Genomic DNA, 20,284 nt, shown 5'->3' with positions numbered 1-20,284 from the left:
AGAAGCCGGCTAGTGGTGACTATGGCCTCCCTGCAATTGTATGAATCAACAAGTTAATCCAGTTTGGGGCATTTGTGTTTCAATGTAGATACACTTCATACGCATATTAAGTACCTCCTCTTCAGCTCAGTCCTTAGGGAGAATTATTTTCCTGTGTCACTTAGAGTGAACATGGAAATGAGTCTCACTGTGTCTTATCTAGGAAATGCATTTCTAGGGCTGTTTCTTAACTCTCCGGGAAATAATATAAATAATGGTGCTTTTTAAAGGAATTAATAACATCAGACATGATCAAACAGGGAACAATGATAATGGCTAATGGGCAGTGAAAGGCCAATATCCACAAGAGAGAGCTAACTGTATCGACAGGCAGAATTTCCTTTCAGAGGTCATATAACATCTATGTGTGTGTCATTCATCCTATACAAGAGTAGTCTTACAGTTGCAACAGCTGTGCAAGGTTTAGTTGTTTGTTACGTGGGAGATCTGATATACTAAGATCACCATTGATTCAGAAGCCAGAGTGCTGGTGTCAGAACCTAGAGAACTGAGCACTAGCAAAACTGCAATGGCCATTGCTGGTGCTGCAGTAGAGAGAACCTTTCAAACTGAATTAGTTACTTTATTAAAGTTGTTGATGACTTTCCAATTACAGCAACCTTTATTCTCAGATTTTTAGCTTTTATATTGGAAGTACTTGGCCGGTTTACTCTTCTGCATGTTCAACATGGTCAATCTGGAACGTATAGTCTCAATTAGGGCTGTTGCGATGACCGTATTGAAAATGAATCGCACACATATTATTTAGTATATGTAAAGACAAGATTAAATCAAGAATAGTCTGATGAGTGACTATTAGCCTATCACTTGTGAATAATGCCCAGCATAAGAAACTGCCTTATTTTGTTGCAACTTTTCCTCCATCATAGTCGCACACCTTATGTAGCCGAGCCCATAGGCCTATACTGTATGTTTTGATGAGATTTGTATCACAACTAAAGTGGCCAAATAACTTCATAAAATTAAGCACATTATTCCGCTTCACAAGGGGTGTAGAGACTAACTGGCATACATAAGCAGCACGTGAGATTCAAGTTTGGGGGAGATCATTTTCACCATAAAAATGCATCTTTATAATAAAAGCATTACATGCATAACCGCATTTGTGGTCACCTTTGATAATGGTGTTTTCCTGCTCATGGAACAAGCACGCTTATAGCCTACTGCCATGTGCGCATTGCTGCGCTTATAATGTGAAGAAATAACATAATAGTTTATCAACAACCTCTCCCCCCATTCTCATCGACGGGGCTGCAGTGGAGCAGGTTGAGAGCTTCAAGTTTCTTGGTGTCCACATCACCTACAAACTAACAGGGTCCATGCACACCAAGAAGAGGGCACGACAAAACCTATCCCCCCTCAGGAGACTGAAAAGATTTGGCATGGGTCCTCAGATCCTCAAAAGGTTTTACAGCTGCACCATCGAGAGCATCCTGACTGGTTGCATCACTGCCTGGTATGGCAACTGCTTGGTCTCCGACCGCAAGGCACTACAGAGGGTAGTGCGAACGGCCCAGTACATCACTGGGGCCAAGCCTCCTGCCATCCAGGACCTCTATACTAGGCGGTGTCAGAGGAAGGCCCCAAGAATTGTCAAATACTCCAGCCACCCGAGTCATAGACTGTTCTGTCTGCTACCGCACAGCAAGCGGTACCAGAGCACCAAGTCAAGCCATAAAACTCCTGAACACCTAGTAAAATGGCTACCCAGACTATTTGCATTGCCCCACCTCTCTTACACCGCTGACCGCTGCTACTCTCTATGCATAGTCACTTTAATATCTCTACCTTCATGTACATGAACTCAGCAAAAAAAGAAACGTCCCTATTTCAGGACCCTGTCTTTCAAAGATAATTAGTAAAAATCCAGATAACTTCACACATCTTCATTGTAAAGGGTTTAAACATGGTTTCCCATAAATAATTAATGATCATGCACCTGTGGAACTGTCGTTAGTGTCTTAACAGCTTACAGACGCTAGGCAATTAAGGTCACAGTTATGAAAACTTAGGACAGTAAAGAGGCCTTTCTACTGACTCTGAAAAACACCAAAAGAAAGATGCCCAGGGTCCCTGCTCATCTGCGTGAACGTGCCTTAGGCAAGGAGGCATGAGGACGGCAGATGTGGCCAGGACAATAAATTGCAATGTCCGTACTGTGAGACACCTAAGACGGCGCTACAGGGAGACCGGACGGACAGCTGATTGATCATCCTCGCAGTGACAGACCACGTGTAACAACACCTGCACAGGATCGGTACAGCCGAACATCACACCTACGGGACAGGTACAGGATAACATCAACAACTGCCCGAGTTACACCAGGAATGCACAATCCCTCCATCAGTGCTCAGACTGTCCGCAATAGGCTGAGAGAGGCTGGACTGAGGGCTTGTAGGCCTGTTGTAAAGGCAAGTCCTCACCAGACAACACTGGCAACGTTGCCTATGGGCACAAACCCACCATTGCTGGACCAGACAGGACTGGCAAAAAGTGCTCTTCACTTACGAGTCGCGATTATGTCTCACCAAGTGTGATGGTCGGATTTGCGTTTATCGTCGAAGGAATGAGCGTTACACCGAGACCTGTACTCTGGAGCGGGATCGATTTGGAGGTGGAGGGTCCGTCATTGTCTGAGGCGGTGTGTCACAGCATCATCGGACTGAGCTTGTTGTCATTGCAGGCAATATCAACGCTGTGCGTTACAGGTGAAGACATACTCCTTCCTCATGTGGTACCCTTCCTGCAGGCTCATCCTGACATGACCCTCCAGCATGACAATTCCACCAGCCATACTGCTCGTTCTGTGCGTGATTTCCTGCGGGACAGAAATGTCAGTGTTCTGCCATGGCCAGAGAAGAGCCCGGATCTCAATCCCATTGAGCACGTCTGGGACCTGTTGGATCAGAGGGTGAGGGCTAGGGCCATTGGTGGAAGAGTGGGGTAACATCTCACAGCAAGAACTGGCAAATCTGGTGCAGTCCATGAGGAGGAGATACACTGCAGTACTTAATGCAGCTGGTGGCACACCAGATACTTACTGACTGTTACTTTTGATTTTAAACCCCCCCCGCCTTTGTTCACAGACACATTATTCCATTTCTGTTAGTCACATGTCTGTGGAACTTGTTCAGTTTATGCTTCAGTTTTTGAGTCTTGTTATGGTCACACAAATATTTACATGTTAAGTTTACTGAAAATAAACGCAGGTGACAGTGAGAGGACGTTTCTTTTTTTGCTGAGTTTATTACCTCAACGAACCGGTGCCCCGCACATTGACTCTGTACCGGTACCCCCATGTATATAGTCTTGCTATTGTTATTTTACTGCTGCCCTTTAATTACTTGTTACTTTTATTTCTTATTCTTATCTGTATTTTTTAAAACTGCATTGTTGTTTAGGGGCTCAAAAGTAAGCATTTCACTAAGGTCTACACCTGTGCATGTGACTAATAAAAATGTTTGATTTGACATTTAAAACTAAACGTTCTGATCTGTTGCGTCAGCCACTTTGCGTAAAAAAATGTGTTGATGCTAGTGGTTGTATGCTAGTGGGATCTATCACATCCCACAACTCTCCTAGACTATCTTTGGAATATTTATTTCTAGCACAGAATAGGTCAACGTTTGTACTCTGGGGGATGGTAGATTGACATAGACTAGTGCTTTTGCTGTTTGTTAGACCTACTCATCTTGTTGGCTGATGAAAAGTAAATGTGGACAATTCTTCCAATATCTTCAATATGCACCTCAGAATTAGATAAAGACAGGTGCAGTTGCATCCCCGTTGGGTCTGTCTTCACTTGTAGCCTGTGAGCAATACCCAATCATGTGATTGAGAGCCATGTGAGAGTGGGCAGCACTCAGGGAGAAGGGCACAACGCAGCACTGCAGCACAACGGCCATTGGCTTTCAAAAGGCATGTTTTTTTTTAGGGTGCATGACAGCCAAACAATGGGGATGCCGCCGTGAAATTTGAGGCATTATCAAGTGCTTGTCAAATCGTGAATGAGAGACTGATAAAGTGTGTACTGCCTGCACAAGAAAAACAAAGCAGAGCTCATGCCTTTCAAGCAAATTTTTTGAAATCATCATGACAGTCGCATCATACAGCCTTACAGTGTATTAAAAATCTAAACCTATAGCCCAACGTTTTGTAGAACTAAAGTTACATTAATAACTCTAAATTAAGCATATAGGAATACCTATTTTTTGTTAACCATTTATTAGACTTTTTTTAAATGCAGATGTTCCCAAAGGTCTGCATCTGTGTGGAATCCAGGAGATGCTAAATGTGTTAATGTAAATTACCGTGAGACCGACAGTTATTTGTTTGACAATCACCGGCTGACTAAATTTTGTGATCACCACAGCCCTAGTCTCAACTGAAATCCTGACTGCGCCAATCGTATGTTGACTTCCACGTCACACTTTTTCCCTCCCATGGCTCAATGGAGAGTACAATGCTGCTCTTGATAGCAGGGTTGTTGCTAGCCTTGTTGCTAGCCTAGTGTTAGCCTATCATTCAGAGATGAGCACAGGCAATAGTCAATCAATCAATCCATCCTTCATGTATTTTCAGTCCCATTGATTGACCTTTTGCTCTGAAAAATGATTTGGTTGAACTGGTTTGCAGTTTCATTCCATCAGGACTATATTGAAGTAAATAGTCAGTAGGTTACTACCTGTGTCAGCATTTTCAAAATGGCTGAATTTGTGTGTTTGATTGAAAACTCCCCCCAAATTCCTCTAAACTTTTATAATAAGGAGATCATTGGATTACGATTATTCTGAAATTTGACCAACATAATTTGCTAATCAGATTTGAGATTTGAGCCCCATGCTGAATGTATTGTGGAAGAGGTTGGTGGAAAGTGCGGGTGACACTTCCTGAATTATCTTGTTGTTAGTGTAATGGGCTCAATAGAAGCAGTGTTATTCTCTCCAGAGGTAATACCTCGAGGAATGTGACAGAATACCACATACCAGTAATCAAGACCAGCACTATTGACCAGGTTTTAGAAATGGACCTTGTGTTTTATGGTGGTTATCTGGTCTGCAAAAGGCCTCCACCTGTATTCTAAGCAAAAAAAGGAGATGTCAAGATGTGGTCTGTAGTCTCGGAATATGTTGGAGAGATCCCTACACACTTCCAAACTCAACTAGCGCTTTTCTGTCCAATACCAGCTTGCCGGTTAAATATACACTGCAAATGACAAATGTTACCAATGCACAATTTTAGTGCTCTGTACTGTCTCATGCGTTCTTTAGGGGACTATAGTTGAATATTAGAGCTTTATGTGAGGTGACAGAGACTCTTTATCACGTTGGAATTAGACCCTTAGCGCTTTCCTTATCTCTTTGTCCTGTTTGTTCAGACCTCACAATCTTCCACCCTCACCCCTCCCTCGGTCTCTGTGCCAGTAGGTAACCAGAGGATTAACCCAATAGCTCTCATCATTTGTCCCTTATCCTTCTTTTAAACCGTCTGTCCACCCGGTTGGCTTCGTGGCAGTCCCCCCCACCCCCCCTCATCCTGTTTCATCTAGCCTCCAACAATAACCCTATGGTCAGATCACTTATGGGTGTCCATTGCTGTAGTTTGAAGCCAAAATACATTTCAATAGGTTGCAATGATACTGTGATTGGCTCAAGGTTGTGGTTCACATTGTGTGTTGTGTAGAGCAGTATACTGAAGTTACTCAGTTTGCCCTAGCCATTCACCACCTGTGACGCAAAATAACTTGTTTGCACCAGAAGGCTGACCACGCCTACATCTATTTTGCATAACAAAGATGAATGATAATGGCATTATTATGCAGTCACACGAATCATTGACATAGTCCCAAAGTTATTTATATAATGGTGGTGAATGTAATGCAGCGCTTCAATGTTCCCTATTGACAATCAGAATGATGAATGAATGATCTAACATTCAGTCCTCACTCTATCTTGGCATGTCTGTGGGAAATCAAAGATGTTGGCCACCAAAAAAGGCATTTGAAGCAGAGAAACCACAAACACCTCCCACAATTCAATGTATTTTAATCAGGAACAGCAAAGACCTTGAAAGCAGTTTGCTGTTCTGCTATGGTGTGTCTCTGTAATGGAATATTTCCAAATATAAGGAAGCACATTTTGTGCAAAATTTTAGAGAACCACTAAGTCGTGAAGCAGTCAGTTTTGAATTGGGCTTAACCACTGGCTTATGAAACTGTATTGTGAAACATTGGGGGCTGCAAATTGGCGTAAGATAAATAATTATGGTCAATGCATTTGACTGTTGATGATTTCAACATGTATGTTTAGAATGTAATAGCAACACAGTTTTGGTGTGTAACCCCTAGTCTAGTTTTATGGTTGCAATAAACAGACAAGATACTTGTTACCATAGTGCTATAGAACTTGATACAATATGATACGCTATATGGCCAAAAGTATGGCCGAGCAGTCGCACACAAGCCTAAGATCACCATGCGCAATGCCATGCGTCGGTTGGAGTGGTGTAAAGGTCACCGCCATTGGACTCTGGAGCTGTGGAAACGCGTTCTCTAGAGTGATGAATCACGCTTCACCATCTGGCAGTCCGACGGACTAATCTGGGTTTGTCAGATACAGGAGAACACTACCTGCCCCAATGCTTAGTGCTGACTGTAGAGTTTGGTGGAAGAGGAATAATGGTTTGGGCTTGGCCCCTTAGTTCCAGTGAAGGTAAATCTGAAACGGTTTGTCGAGATCGTTGTGGAAGAACTTGACTGGCCTGCACAGAGCCCTGACCTCAACCCCATCAAACCCCTTTTGGATAAATTGGAACGCTGACTGCAAGCCAGGCCTAATCCCCCAACATTAGCACCTGACTTCACTAATGCTCGTGGCTGAATGGAAGCAAGTCCCCGCAGCAATGTTCCAACATCTAGTGAAAAGCCTTCGCAGAAGAGTGGAGCCTGTCATAGTAGCAAAAGGAGGACCAACTCCATATTAATGCCCATGATTTTGGCATGAGATGTTCGACGAGCATGTCTACATACTTTTGGCCATGTATTGTATGATGTTCTATTGCTACTCTTTTGGATCCAACAACTGCAGTGACACAGTTGCCCTCTGTGCCAGAAAATAATGTTGCGTGAATCGATATTGAATGTCTCTCACCTCTGCTAATACAACTGTTCATCTGGTGTTTATTTCTTGTCTCTTGATACACAAGCCCATAGAAGGGACAAAGAGGTTTGCCAGTGCTGTTTTAGTCACTTTATTATCCCATTCATACTAAGACATTTTTCTGCCAACTTTACCATGCCGCCAACTTTCTTTTCTGCCTTTTCCTTATATCTGAAAGGTATTGCCGGTATCAAAGCCAAAACTTTTTTTATTTCCGCTTAACGACCTAGTAATCATTTCGGTTAACAAGTGGAGGTGGTATAGCTCATCTATTCGTTTGCTCATCTATCACTGATCAGAAACATTTAGCATGCAATAATGGAGCCCAAATCAAGTGTAGGCATACTATTTTGCCCGATCGAGTATAGGCAACTCCAAAAGCCAACGGAGGTCGTGAAATATGAACACAAGACCGCTTTTGAAAATAGAATTCCTATTACTTTCAGTCGGGAAAAATATTATTTGTATTTTATTCTGTTATATTCCATTATGTTCTTACTACAAAATATGTGTGTTGACTGTGATCGTGGAAGGTGTGTCTTGTCTGTTTTAATTCCAGAGGCAACCTAGTCTGTTCAACACCTGCTTGGAGAATCTGTCTTCATATCACTGTCAGTGTGTGCTCTTGTTTCTAGAGCAACATATGTAAAGCTTATCTTTGTTCTGACCTAGATGTGACCTAGGCCTTGTTCAATCAAAATGTAGACCATAGAAGCAACTACAGTGCCTTCAGAAGTATTCACAACCCCCTTGACTTTTTCCACATTTGATGGTTACCAGGAAGACAGTGAATATGTCTGAGTTACAGTTTTTGACTTAAATCTACTTAAAAATCTATGGAAAGACCTGAAAATGATTGTCTAGCAATGATTAATGACCAATTTAACAGAATCATTTTGGGGAAAAAAATGGGCAAATGTTGCACAATCCAGGTGTGAAAAGCTCTTACACAGAAAGACTCTTTCGCTGCCAAAGGGGATTCTAACATGTATTGACTCAGGGGTGTGAATACTTATGTAAATGAGACATTTCTGTATTTACTTTTCAATAAATGTAAAGCAATTTATAAAAACATATTTTCACTTTGTCATTATGGGGTATTGGTTGTAGATGGGCGAGAGAAAAAAATCATATTGAATCCATTTTGAATTCAGGCTGTAACACAACAAAATGTGGAATAAGTCAAGGGGTATGAATACTTTCTGAAGGCACTGTAGGAGCCAAATCTGGTATGTCTCACTATGAATTGCTGTCCATGTGAGTCATTTGAGTAAAGTACAAATAGATCTAAGTCATCCTAGAAAATACTCTGAGTAATGTTTATTGGACAAATTACGTACTGGTCATGCAAATCGGGTCTGTATCATGGATTTCCCCCTTATATTTGAATTTCTGACCAAAAATATGTCCTACCATGAATAGGGTGCATTTTATGTCCTTCAGCCATTATGTGTGTAAATGTTGGTAAAACACTCAATCACAGTGTAAAAGCTGATGAGCATAACACGTTGAGCCTGTTACCCATAGACAGATAGGCTAGTTTACATTTTTTGTTAAGCTTGTATTCAATTTCCCTTCCTCCATTCATCCCTGTCACAAGGAGAGTTATGGGTGATTTAAGAGAAAATTGTCAACCCTAATAGAGTCAGACTGTCGTTTTAAAAGAAACTGAGTGGCTGCGGATCCAACTTCTCTAGACCCCTCTTCCCGACAGCTAAAGGTCAGAAGCTTCTGCGCATGTGCAGGATTCTTTACTTTGCACACCGTCTCTACTCGTTCGGCTACCCAGAGAACAGACTACTCTGGCGAATGGTGCTCATTTAAGAAAGCTGAATCAATGGCTGAAAGATCACATAATGACCGTATTCAACATAACATAACAGAACCGAATATAATAGCATAGTATAACGTTACTTTAAAACAAAAATACCACCTCTTTAATGATACGATTTTATAATGATTGTTCGACTAGTGGCCAATACTCAACAGAGCGCACCACTAGGCAAAATAAACTTGGTTATTATTCTACAATGTAGAAAATAGTAAAAATAAAGAACAACCCTTGAATGAGTAGGTGTGTCTAAACTTTTGACAGGTACTGTATGTGCTTACCAACGTGAAAAATGTTGAATCAGTGGCTGGTGCTTTGTCTCACATGTGTTTGTCTCTTTCCCACAGGCCCTGGTAAATCCCTTCCGGTGAAGTCCACATAGAGAGATTTTCAGCCACTAGTTCTTAAGTACAGCACTCACATGGACTCTGCTAAGTGGTGAGACTTCACTGACCTTCCCTGCACTGAGAAACGGCACAAGAGTCTTCCGGCTTGGGAGCTGTGGACAGTGTCCGAGTGTATGTCTCATCGCTCTAAGCACCCTTCCCACTCTTCAAGAACCTACCCGTCAAAAGAGCGCTGCAGTCGCTGAGTTAGTTGGTCAGGCCTTCTATCCAGCCCCTCAGCATCAGGACTTAGAGAGGTGGCAGCCCACACCGGCCCCTGTGACTGGAGCTGTTCAGGGGGAGGGGAAGGAGACCACTGACTGGTGCATCACTTTCCCTTGAGATGAAGCTTCAAGCCGTGATGGAGAACCTTCACAGGCAGCAGAGGGCCAAGTTGCTGATGGAACTGGAGCAGCAACAGCTGCAGCAGGGTGGCGCTCTGCAGGGTCATGGATGTACCTCCGCCCGCATTGGGGACGAGCTGATGGGAAGCCCTGCCCCCGAGGCGGAGCACGCCCAGATGGCGGCGCTGGCAGCCATGAGAGCAGTGGCGGCAGGGCTGCAGAGGGCCTCAGACAGCCCCACTTCAGAGCGCAGCATTAAGGGACAGGAGGAGGATGACGAGGATGAGGAAGGAGAGGAGCAGTACAAGGATATGATGGACTCTGTGGAAGAGGAGCAGATGTGAGTAGGACTGCCTCATTCTTCTACCCTGTTGTCTTCATTTCACCTTGAATGTCTGACTTGCTTTGCTCTGGTGCTCTGGTGCTTTGCTCTGGTCTAGGGTTTTGTCTGGTCTTTGTTCACTTGTAATGGGTGAGCGTTTCATACACATTTCCTCAATCTTTACCATTTACACAAGTGCACCAGTATACAGGTATATTTCAGGTATATGCCATTTTGTGTACGGATGTTGTAACATGCGGGTGGCGTGGCTTTTCTCTCGGCTGCAGAAAGCAGAAGTGGGATGAGGAGGACTTTGAGGGGGAGATGGAGGAGGACTACGAGGACGAGCTAGTCAACGAGGGCCTGCCTACAGGCCGGGAGGCGGTGGCCCCGGGGAAGGGCATCCTGCTGCTGCCTCACCGCCAGCTGCACCCCCACTCCCAGCTGCTGAAGCCGGCCCGGCCCAGCACCGACCCAGACCAGGAGCCCCGAGCGGCCATCCTCCCCCCACACGGATCCCAGAGCCAGCTGGGTGGCCTGGACCATGGGGACTGGACCTACGAAGAGCAGTTCAGACAGGTAGGACTCGGGGGGGGGGGGGTAGCCTAGCGTTGAAGAACGTTGGGCCAGTAACCGAAAGGTTGCTGGTTTAAATCAACCAGCCGACTAAGTGAAAAACCTGTCATGAGCCCTGTAGCACGTCACTTAACCCATATTGCTCCTGTAACTATGCCACTTTGTTTACACACCCTACATTACTCATCTCATATGTATATACTGTACTCGATACCATCTACTGCATCTTGCCTATGCCGTTCTGTACCATCACTCATTCATATATCTTTATGTACATATTCTTTATCCCTTTACACTTGTGTGTATAAGGTAGTAGTTTTGGAATTGTTAGGTCAGATTACTTGTTGGTTACTACTGCATTGTCGGAACTAGAAGCACAAGTATTTCGCTACACTCGCATTAACATCTGCTAACCATGTGTATGTGACAAATACATTTGATTTGATATACTCTGGATAGAGAGTCTGCTAAATGACAAAAATGTAAATGTTATAGTACACTCAGTAGTAGTATGATATCATCATACACAGCTGGGCTCTTCCATTTGCACCCTCCCTCCTTTGAGGTATGCTCACATTGGAAAGAGTCTTGTCAAATTTCAATTCTGTTGATGTAAGCAGGAAGACGCCTAGCTGTGTATGAGGATGTCATATTGCTGAGTCTACCTTTAACCTTCCTTTGCAGTCTGGTGTTTACTGTGAAGGATTTTGGGTATGAGCAGCTGTAGTTGAGCGCAGTAGTACATTTAGCGCAGTAGTACATTTAGCGCAGTAGTACATTTAGCGCAGTAGTACATTTAGCGCAGTAGTACATTTAGCGCTGTAGTACATTTAGCGCTGTAGTACATTTAGCGCTGTAGTACATTTAGCCGCTGTAGTACATGTAGCGCAGTAGTACATTTAGCGCAGTAGTACATTTAGCGCAGTAGTACGTTTAGCCGCTGTAAACGCTGCCACAGGTTATTTTAGAAATATTGGGAAATGCAAGTTTGCTTCACAGATTGTCATTATTTGATCAGACTTCGGAAGTTATGTAATAATGACACAAAAATGGTGGTAATGTATAGGGGAGTTTGTGTATTTGGTCATATTACAGTGTAACCAGATTTTTTTTTAACCACAATTATACGTCTTATGAGTTTATCTAAAAGGATTATGTGCCTTTTTAATGTGAGTTACTTAAATTGTTGCTTTCAACAAATGTTTGACAGTGTTATAAGACCCACGGCGAAATGTGATGCATTTTCATGTTGTAGTACATGTTATCAGGAAATGTCAGTAGCTAGGTTTCCATCCAATATGCGAGGGACTACCCTGTGTATATTCACGTTTTTCCACCAGTGGTGGATTTCCACCAAATGTATTTGTTGCAGATAGAAATCAACGCGCGATGACCTAGTCCTGAAAAATGTACCTTTTCCCTTAAGTTTTTACGTACCGAATAAAAAATCTGAAGTTCAATGTGTTTCCATCGCATTTTCAACTCTACAGTTCTGTCACAAATAGCAAATGTGCCTACTCTGTTCTCGGCACATGCGATCTAGCCGGCAGTTTGCGGATACAGTCTACATGGTGAGACTATTATGGATAAGAGAGAATATTTTTATTTGTTAAAAGGCTGTCAAGCATCGATCATCATGTCACCAGAATAAGACCCTCGATATTTTTTGGAAAGGAGCGTTGTGTAATATTTGCACATAAAGGCATTTCCACCGCCATTTCTCACATAATACATTTTGCAGACACACACAAAAAAAATCCCACCTCGTCAAACAAACAAATGATCTGTCTGCATTTAGAAAATTGTACTGAAACTTCCTGTTTCCATCACAGCTGTCGGGATTTTATTTTATACGGTATGACTTTAATGGCATAAACACTGTGGATGGAAACATGGTTAGTGTTGCTGAAATGATCCGAGTTATATCATGGTTACCTCAGAAAGGATGAATATTGTTGACAGTTAATAATTAAGATTGCCAGGATGTTTTTTTTCTTTGCCTACCCCTGCCTCCCCCCGGTGAAATGTGTTTTTCTTACGATAATAGCTGAGTAGAAGTATTGTGATGGTCTGTGCCTCTCCCTGGGGAGGAAGGGGTTAAGACTGTAGAGTTTATTTTGGGTAGGTGGGTGGAGGCAGTTGGAATGTGCCTGAGGGAGCGTGATAATCTGTCCACTCTGGACCCAGACCCTCTCAGAATGCTGCATGTCTCTATCGGTCTGTGCCAGTTGGAACCATTCCAATCTGATATGTGGGCCCTACATACAAACTAGACATGCAGGTGAGCGTATTATGGATGTCCATGTTACATGAAAGCCAGTGTTATAGCTGCCTTTAGTCAAACCTGGTCATGAAACATAGGAGTGTCCATCCTCTTGGCTGAAGAAAGGTCTGACTAAATCAGCCTCAATGTGGTCTGGGCGGAGGTCTGATAAAATATGTGGTCATTAATTAATCAACATTTCTAGGCAGGTTGCCAGTAGCCTCTGATAGACTATATCTGCCAGAGGCAGCTGAATTTAAAAAATGATTCATTGGGTGGATATCAAATTATACCAGCGGTGGATAATGTTTGCCAGTTAAACTGATTTGCCCCTGGTATAGTGCCATTTGAGCTGTGTTATGTTAGTGAGACCCATCCCCACCCCCTGGCACCTATACATACACCTATCCTCAGATATTTGTATATGACAGCACTTGTTTTACTACTACCCGGCCCTCTTTTTCCATTCGGAGTTGTTCACTCCCTCAAACACGAGGGAGAATCTTGAACTTTTTGTTTCTCCACCAACCTGTAGGCCTACATGTATCTGTTACTATTTGACATCTGATGAGGCATAGGTCATCATAACCGTCCATTATCACAATCACATGAGGTGAGAATCTGGTGCTTTTGGGGCTACTTTCACAGTGAAAATGTACCTGTACCTGTCCAAAATGGCACCCTGTTCACTGTACTACTTTTGCCCGGGAAGTAGTGCACTATGTAGGGAATAGGGTGCCATTTCAGAAGCAGCCTTGGTGCTCATTCACCAGAGGCAGGGCTCTACACTGACCTTTTTTTTTTACAAGGAGCACGTGTGCGCCTAAGTTGGAAAATGTAGGAGCACGTGTGCGCCTAAGTTGGAAAATGTAGGCGCACGCAAAGGAATTTAGGAGCACAATGAAAAATATTAGAAAATATTAAAGCTAGAATCTTAGATTTTTCTAGGCGCACTTTTGCTCCTAAATTAAGTCTAGGTCGCACAGCAAAATATTTAGCATAAAATGGATGCACTGTAGAACCATGAGAGGATAAACTCCATGTTTTTACCTCCCTGTTCAGAACTGACTCATTAACCCTGCAGCTAGTGTGTAGACATACATATTAACCTCTTCTATTTGTTCAAACACCTTGAAACATGTTTTAATTATGATGACAGCATGCAGTGTATTCAGACCTCTATAACAAACATGTCCAATTCAAAGATCATTGCAAGCACTTTTTAAATGGAGAGAAATATTTAAGTAACAATATTAGCGTTTAACTTAACGATTTCCAGACGAAACCACTATCAGGGATTTTTTTTAATTTTGGGGCCTTTTAGGATAACAATTACTACGTTCCTTAAAGTTGACTAATCACAACAGTCATTGTGTTGAAGGGGAATCTGCTGCTTGTCCACAAACAAGGCGGAGAGTGCCTCAGAAATAATTGTGTTGACCTCCCGACTGTCCATTGTCTAACCCTTCTCCCATTACACTATCATTCTCAGGCTAGAAAACTCCAGTAGCAAATAAAAGCTTTGTGCCCGCTCATGTCTGTCTCCTTCTGTATTTTTAAAGACACACAGCAGGGAAGACGGAACACAGATGGACAGTAAAGAGGGTATCTCTTTAAAAATTCATTCCACTCCCTATTATCAGGGAGTTGGCATTAAATATTGATTTGCATGCACACACATGGAATGGGGGAAGGGCAGTGACCACAGGAAATGAAGGGCGAATTGGAGTCAATACAGAGTGCCACTTATTGGGATTGCTCGCCAGCACGATTCTGCTGATACAACTCCTATACCGATGGCATTCCTTAATGTTCGCCTCTGAAATGTGTTAACAGTTTCTTCCTGACTGTTTACTCAGCGCTCAAATGACAAAATACATTTAGCCTATAGCTTTGCCAGCCTACTTGTTAGTGTCAAAAGCAACTGCCATGCAGTTTTATGTTTTAGCTTATCTCAGTACTTTTTCAAACCGTTATTTATTTTTTATGACTTGGTGTTTACCAGCTGCTGTTTATTTATTGTAACAAATGTAAAAAAATATGAACTGTCTAAAAAAACAATTTCACTATATCCTGAGGTTTAGCTTTTAATATAATTTAACAGACTTCTACATTTAGGCCTAAATCCTAAAAACATGATATTGATCAGCCAATGACTCTGAATATTAGTGAAACATCCTTGTAATACAGACAGTCTTGCTCAAATATTACTTAAGCATTTTGCCTTTGGTGTGAACCCCTGTAAAACAGTTTGCCTCTCTGAAACCATTTAGCCTATAAAGATTTGCTTATACAAATGTAGTCCATTGGCCTGATTTATAAATAAATCAAATCAAATCTTGGAGCAAAGTCAGTGAAGTATTGCATCCAGTTCGCACAGCATTTACTTGTGACCCAACCATTTTGTATAGTGCACAACAGACCATTGGAGGAGCATATGCTGAAGACAGTTGGACAACTGAATTTTTCTACAGATCTGCCTTAAAGTGCCCTGGTGAACCTTTGGATGTGCGGCAGGCTCCGTTTAACACAAAGAAGGAACAGGGTTAATGGAACTTGGCATCCCACGAAAAACAATGGAAGGAAAACAAAATAAACAGCGACATGGGAAGCCCTATTAAAGTCTTATTGAATCAAGGAGAAATTAAGGGTTGTAACTAAAGGGTGTGGGAGGGAGAGAGCAGGGAGGAGCTACAGTTTGAACAACAGCCAAGCAGTACAAGTGTAGTGAATACTGGCCTTTGGCTATGAAGTAGAGTGTTGGAAAGTGTCCAGCTTCTAGTTGCTGTGCAGCTGATGTCAGAACTGGAAATTGGCAGGCGCTGAATATGGCGTCTAAGGGGGGTAGCTAGTAGCAGGAATGTAAACAAAGATTGCATAAAGGCCAGCACTTTTTTGCGTGTTCCCATTTTGGTGCTTGAACTTTTTTGTATTTGGTTTGAAAGGGAAACCTAGTCAGTTGTCCAACTGAAATGTGTCTTCCGCATTTATCCCGACCCCTCTGATTCTGAAAAGCCTTGTATTTCTTCATAACTTGATTTGATTTAGGCATAACCGTGAGTTGTCTGCTAATACATTGTCAGGGAGTGGACTGAGATTACACAACTTGCATTTCCTTTATTGGCTTAAAGCAATTAAAAAACTAAAAGGTTGACATTGCTGGACTTCTCAAGCCATACATCTGTCTTTGTGGATGCCTTGTGTCTTTTGTAGTGTCTAATCTATACATTTCTATACAAGGCTTAAACTCTGTCTCCATTTGGTTCTCCCCACCTTACTGTATGAAAGCCTAGAATGTGACCTTGAGCAATAATACAAAGATATGTATTAGTGTTTCACACTGCCTCGCATTTTTGAATCCACCTTATTTGAAATAGATTGGTGTGATAGGAAAATATTAATATTAATATTAATTTACAATTTAATCCGTAAAGACCCATTATGAGCGTGACATTCATTCAAAGTATGATGTGTGAGATTAGCAAGCCCACACCTTGTTTGGATCCCATTTACATCTGGAAGATGTTTAGGATTCAAGTCAAAACAGTGGACAGTGTCATGACTCTCCCTGATCTTTATATGACAATGGTGGTTCTTTGTCATCTGTTTTGTCTTGGTAGGAGGTGGGCTTGCCAAGTCCAGGCTGAGTTGCACACCTACCACCTCCATGGTTCCTCTCTTTGTCCTTTAACTCAATCTCCACAACATGGGGGAGGACAGCTGACAAGGAGAGGACAAATCAAGGGTCAGCAGAGGTTAAACGTTCACCCATACAACCTATTGATCTGGATGGTCCGGTCACGCGACCAGGACATCTCCTTCCCTAAAGAGCCCCATGGAAAGGGCTGCTGAGGGGGAAGGACCTGGGCTGTCGTCAACCATTACCTTCATAGCCCAAGCCATCAATCATTCTGATTGACACTTGAGGCGCCTTACCCCAGCCCTCTGTTGCACAAACAACTGGAGCCTTTCTCTCCAGACATAACGTCTTCTGTTCCCTCCAGATTGTCTGCTGGTCCTGTTAGGTGACGCAGGCTCTGGTTTGTTTCGTGACATTGGCTTGAACCCTGAGTTTCACTACTATCTCTGTCTCCATCTCTCTAACGTTTAGAGACAACATTATCACTTCATCTCCACTGGCGCTGAATAAATGCTTCCAGCTTGCGCATGAATAGTCATTAGATGTTTATCTCGTTGCTAAGTAGAAATTTTGGGCCTTTTTGGGGTTAATTAAGCTTATCAGTCTCTAACGTGGTAATGTAGTGTGGAAAGGTTCTAATCTATATAAAGGACCTCTTTGTTTTGTTAGGTGATGTTGTCGTTCTTAGAACCTGTTCTTGTTCGTGCCAATAAAACATTTCCCCACCCACTCACATTGCTGCCATGTGAAACTGCAGCTTGCTCACAGTTCTGCCCTACCTTCTTTGTCATTTATAAATATGATACTATTCATTAGACTTTATACAATGGGTGGGTCTAATCTTGGACGTTAAAACCGCATTCCAGCCGGTGTCTAATCCAGAAATTACCACCAGCTAAAACGGACGTTGAAATGCCTTTTTACTCTGTTCCACCTCACTGTGCAATCCACTGTCTCTTCAGCCCAGCCAGACAATTTATCAACTTTATCTCCACTTAAAAAGCATCTAGACATTATCTCCCATTTCTTTTAGACTAGAAATTGGTTTTCAATAGCGGAGATTTGTTTAAACCTTGCTGTCTGTCTGACATTTACAACATGGTTTCAATAATGAAATTCGATCTACAGCTGTCCCATAATAATGTACGTGTAGGGGTCGGGAGACGAGACGGACAGGCAGGCAGCATTTCTCAGCCAGTGGAAATCATGAATCGGCGTAATTTGTATGGATATAAACAAAGAAATGTCAATATGAAACGGGTCAAATGAAACTAAATGCAGCTGTCTTTTCAGCTTCAGTTTGAGGTGATTGTGATAGCTGTGTTGTTGGCTAGCTTCTCTGAACAACCGTGTTCTGATGAGAGAGTACATTTTCTATGCCAGGTGAAATCGTGCACCATTAGCTCATTCTTATGAATGTATCCAAATGAATGTCACTAGAAAACAGCTTTAACAAATGCAAATGCAGCTATTTTGCTGTTATTTTGAATGCGCTTTTTGACATGACTGTACGTTAGCCGTAGTTGACTAGCTAGCAAGCAAGGGATAAGAACATTGCCAGCCAGTATGACAATAGAACATTTAGAAGAAACGATTGGGTCGCATCCATAGATGCAGGACAGAAAGTCTTCACAACTGGGTCGTGTATTTGGCAACCAAACCAATAGAATGAATGACCAGATGGCTTGGGTAGCAACCTCAGACTTGTGTCAGGACTATATCTTGTGGAATGATGAAATGGTATGAATACATTCATCTAAATAAGGTGTTTCATAAAAATATGTCAATCATTATATGAGTAGGTTGGTAAGCTGTTGTTTGGAGGATATATTGGCACGGTTTGCCAGGCCTCAACTTCGTCTCGGGCCTAACGACACCCATGCCAATATATCCTCCAAACATCGGCTTCTCTGGCATTATCATTTAAGTGTAGTAAGGTTAGGCCTTTAATACATCATCCATGCAGTTAGCCATGTAGAGGCTCTCACAAGCTACCAACTATTCTACATTCATTATCAACGTCTGTACTGGCTGTGTGTAAGAACAGCTGGGGTTAATGGGAATGGGATACATGTATCATTTGAATATTGTTCATTCTATTTTCATGCCATGTATGGTCAAGTGGTGTTCACTCTCTTTTCACTTCAAATGTAAATATATACAATGAAAGACATGATTATTACTTTGCCATGGGCCCTATATAGGATTACTTTAATCATTTAAATGTAGTTATTTTATTGACTACACTAATTGGCAGAATTCAAACATATTACATGAGCTATCACCGTTACTCTTAATCCACACAAATCAATTCCTTGGAAGTTATTTTGACAGTCCTCTCAACTCTCTTCAGTTCTTCGAAAATGCAGCAATACTCACTACGAGAAACAGCTTTTGTTTTTGCTTCTGAGTATTTCAGTTTCAGTTTTAAGTTCTATTATGTACAGGATACACATGGTATACACCGTTCAAGGAAATGCTTACTTCCCTGCGTCTTAGTCCTTTGATTGTGCCCCAACCATCTGTTCATAAGGTGAATCTTGGATTTAAAGATCGGGAATTCAGTCAGGATTAAGATGTGTTGGAGCATGTTTGGCAGTGGATTCTGTCTCTGTAGGTATAGTGCTCAGAAAGGCTGAGTTTGTTCTCCGGTTTTAAAAGAGTAAATGTCTGCTCATGCATAGGTTTCTGTATTTGTTTGGGTGTAGAAAGAGGAGAGAGAGAGAGAGACTGGAAAGTCAAATAGACTAGTTTCGGACTCATTCAAATACAGAGTGGAACTTCTCTAGCTATTCATTCATTGACCATCCGCAAGGGTGAAATCTTTCTTACTGTGTTATGTCTTCGCACGACACTAGAAAGAGGTACAGACTGGGGATGATTTTGGAAGACGTTAATCTTTATTTACATACTACTTTCGTATATTCTGCAAGTCACTTTACCCTGTAGGTATTAGCTCCTTATTTTCACTTCAAAAATAAACTACAGTTTACTTTGCTGGTTCCTTCTTCTTGAGCTTAGATTATGGGAAAGGGGGATACCAGTTCTACAACTGAATGCATTTAACTGAAATGTGTCTTCCGCATTTAACCCAACCCCTCAGATGCAGAGAAGTGCGGGGGGCTGCCTTAAATCGACATCCATGTCATCGGCGCCCGGGGCGCAGTTGTATTTGGGGCAGAACGACAGATTTGTACCATGTCGGCTCGAGGATTCGATCCAGTGACCTTTCGTTTATGCTCCTACCCGCCAGGCTATGTAGTCTTCATTTCCTGTTCTTGCAGCCAAGTAAAACTTTGACTTGACTTGTACAAATTATTTTCCTCTTGAGTGGAAATATTCTCTAGAAGGCACAAAATATACACAATTATGATCATTTTTTTCTTAGGGAAAAATAAAGGTAAGCTCTTAGTTGTGTAACGTAATATAGTAGGCCGTAGCATAAAATAAGGGTATTATACTCAACACAATGATTTATCTGTTTTCTACACGCCAATTCAAATTGATAAATTCAGAACGTTTTTTTTCTTTTTAATTCAATGCTAGCAAACTCAGCTAGTGTAGCGTTAGCTCTTTAGCTTCCTTACCTCACTGTGATGCATTTCCATTCATGTGGTTTCTTATTTGCAACTGTGGTTTTATATCTCTTTGAGTTGAGTGTGTATGAGTGTGATAATGAGTGAAAGGGAACAGCCAGCACCACAT

At 42.1% G+C, this 20,284-nt stretch overlaps 1 protein-coding gene across 2 annotated transcripts in view; it reads left to right on the top strand.

The window, feature by feature from the left end:
• LOC109902390 (AT-rich interactive domain-containing protein 3A-like) overlaps positions 1–20,284 on the top strand; it is a 39,592-nt gene that overhangs the window by 4,899 nt on the left and 14,409 nt on the right. For both annotated transcript variants that reach the window (XM_020498701.2, XM_020498700.2), the window contains exons 2-3: positions 9,396–10,118; positions 10,388–10,679. In XM_020498701.2, coding sequence (XP_020354290.1) covers positions 9,778–10,118; positions 10,388–10,679 — 633 coding nt within the window. In that variant the 5' untranslated portion in view covers positions 9,396–9,777. The remainder of the gene's footprint in view (positions 1–9,395; positions 10,119–10,387; positions 10,680–20,284) is intronic.

The sequence above is a fragment of the Oncorhynchus kisutch genome, linkage group LG13 (assembly GCF_002021735.2).
Source record: "Oncorhynchus kisutch isolate 150728-3 linkage group LG13, Okis_V2, whole genome shotgun sequence".
NCBI classification, from domain to species: Eukaryota; Metazoa; Chordata; class Actinopteri; order Salmoniformes; family Salmonidae; genus Oncorhynchus; species Oncorhynchus kisutch.
The sequence above is the reverse complement of the archived record's forward strand: the minus strand, read 5'-3'. Positions and strand labels throughout refer to the sequence as shown.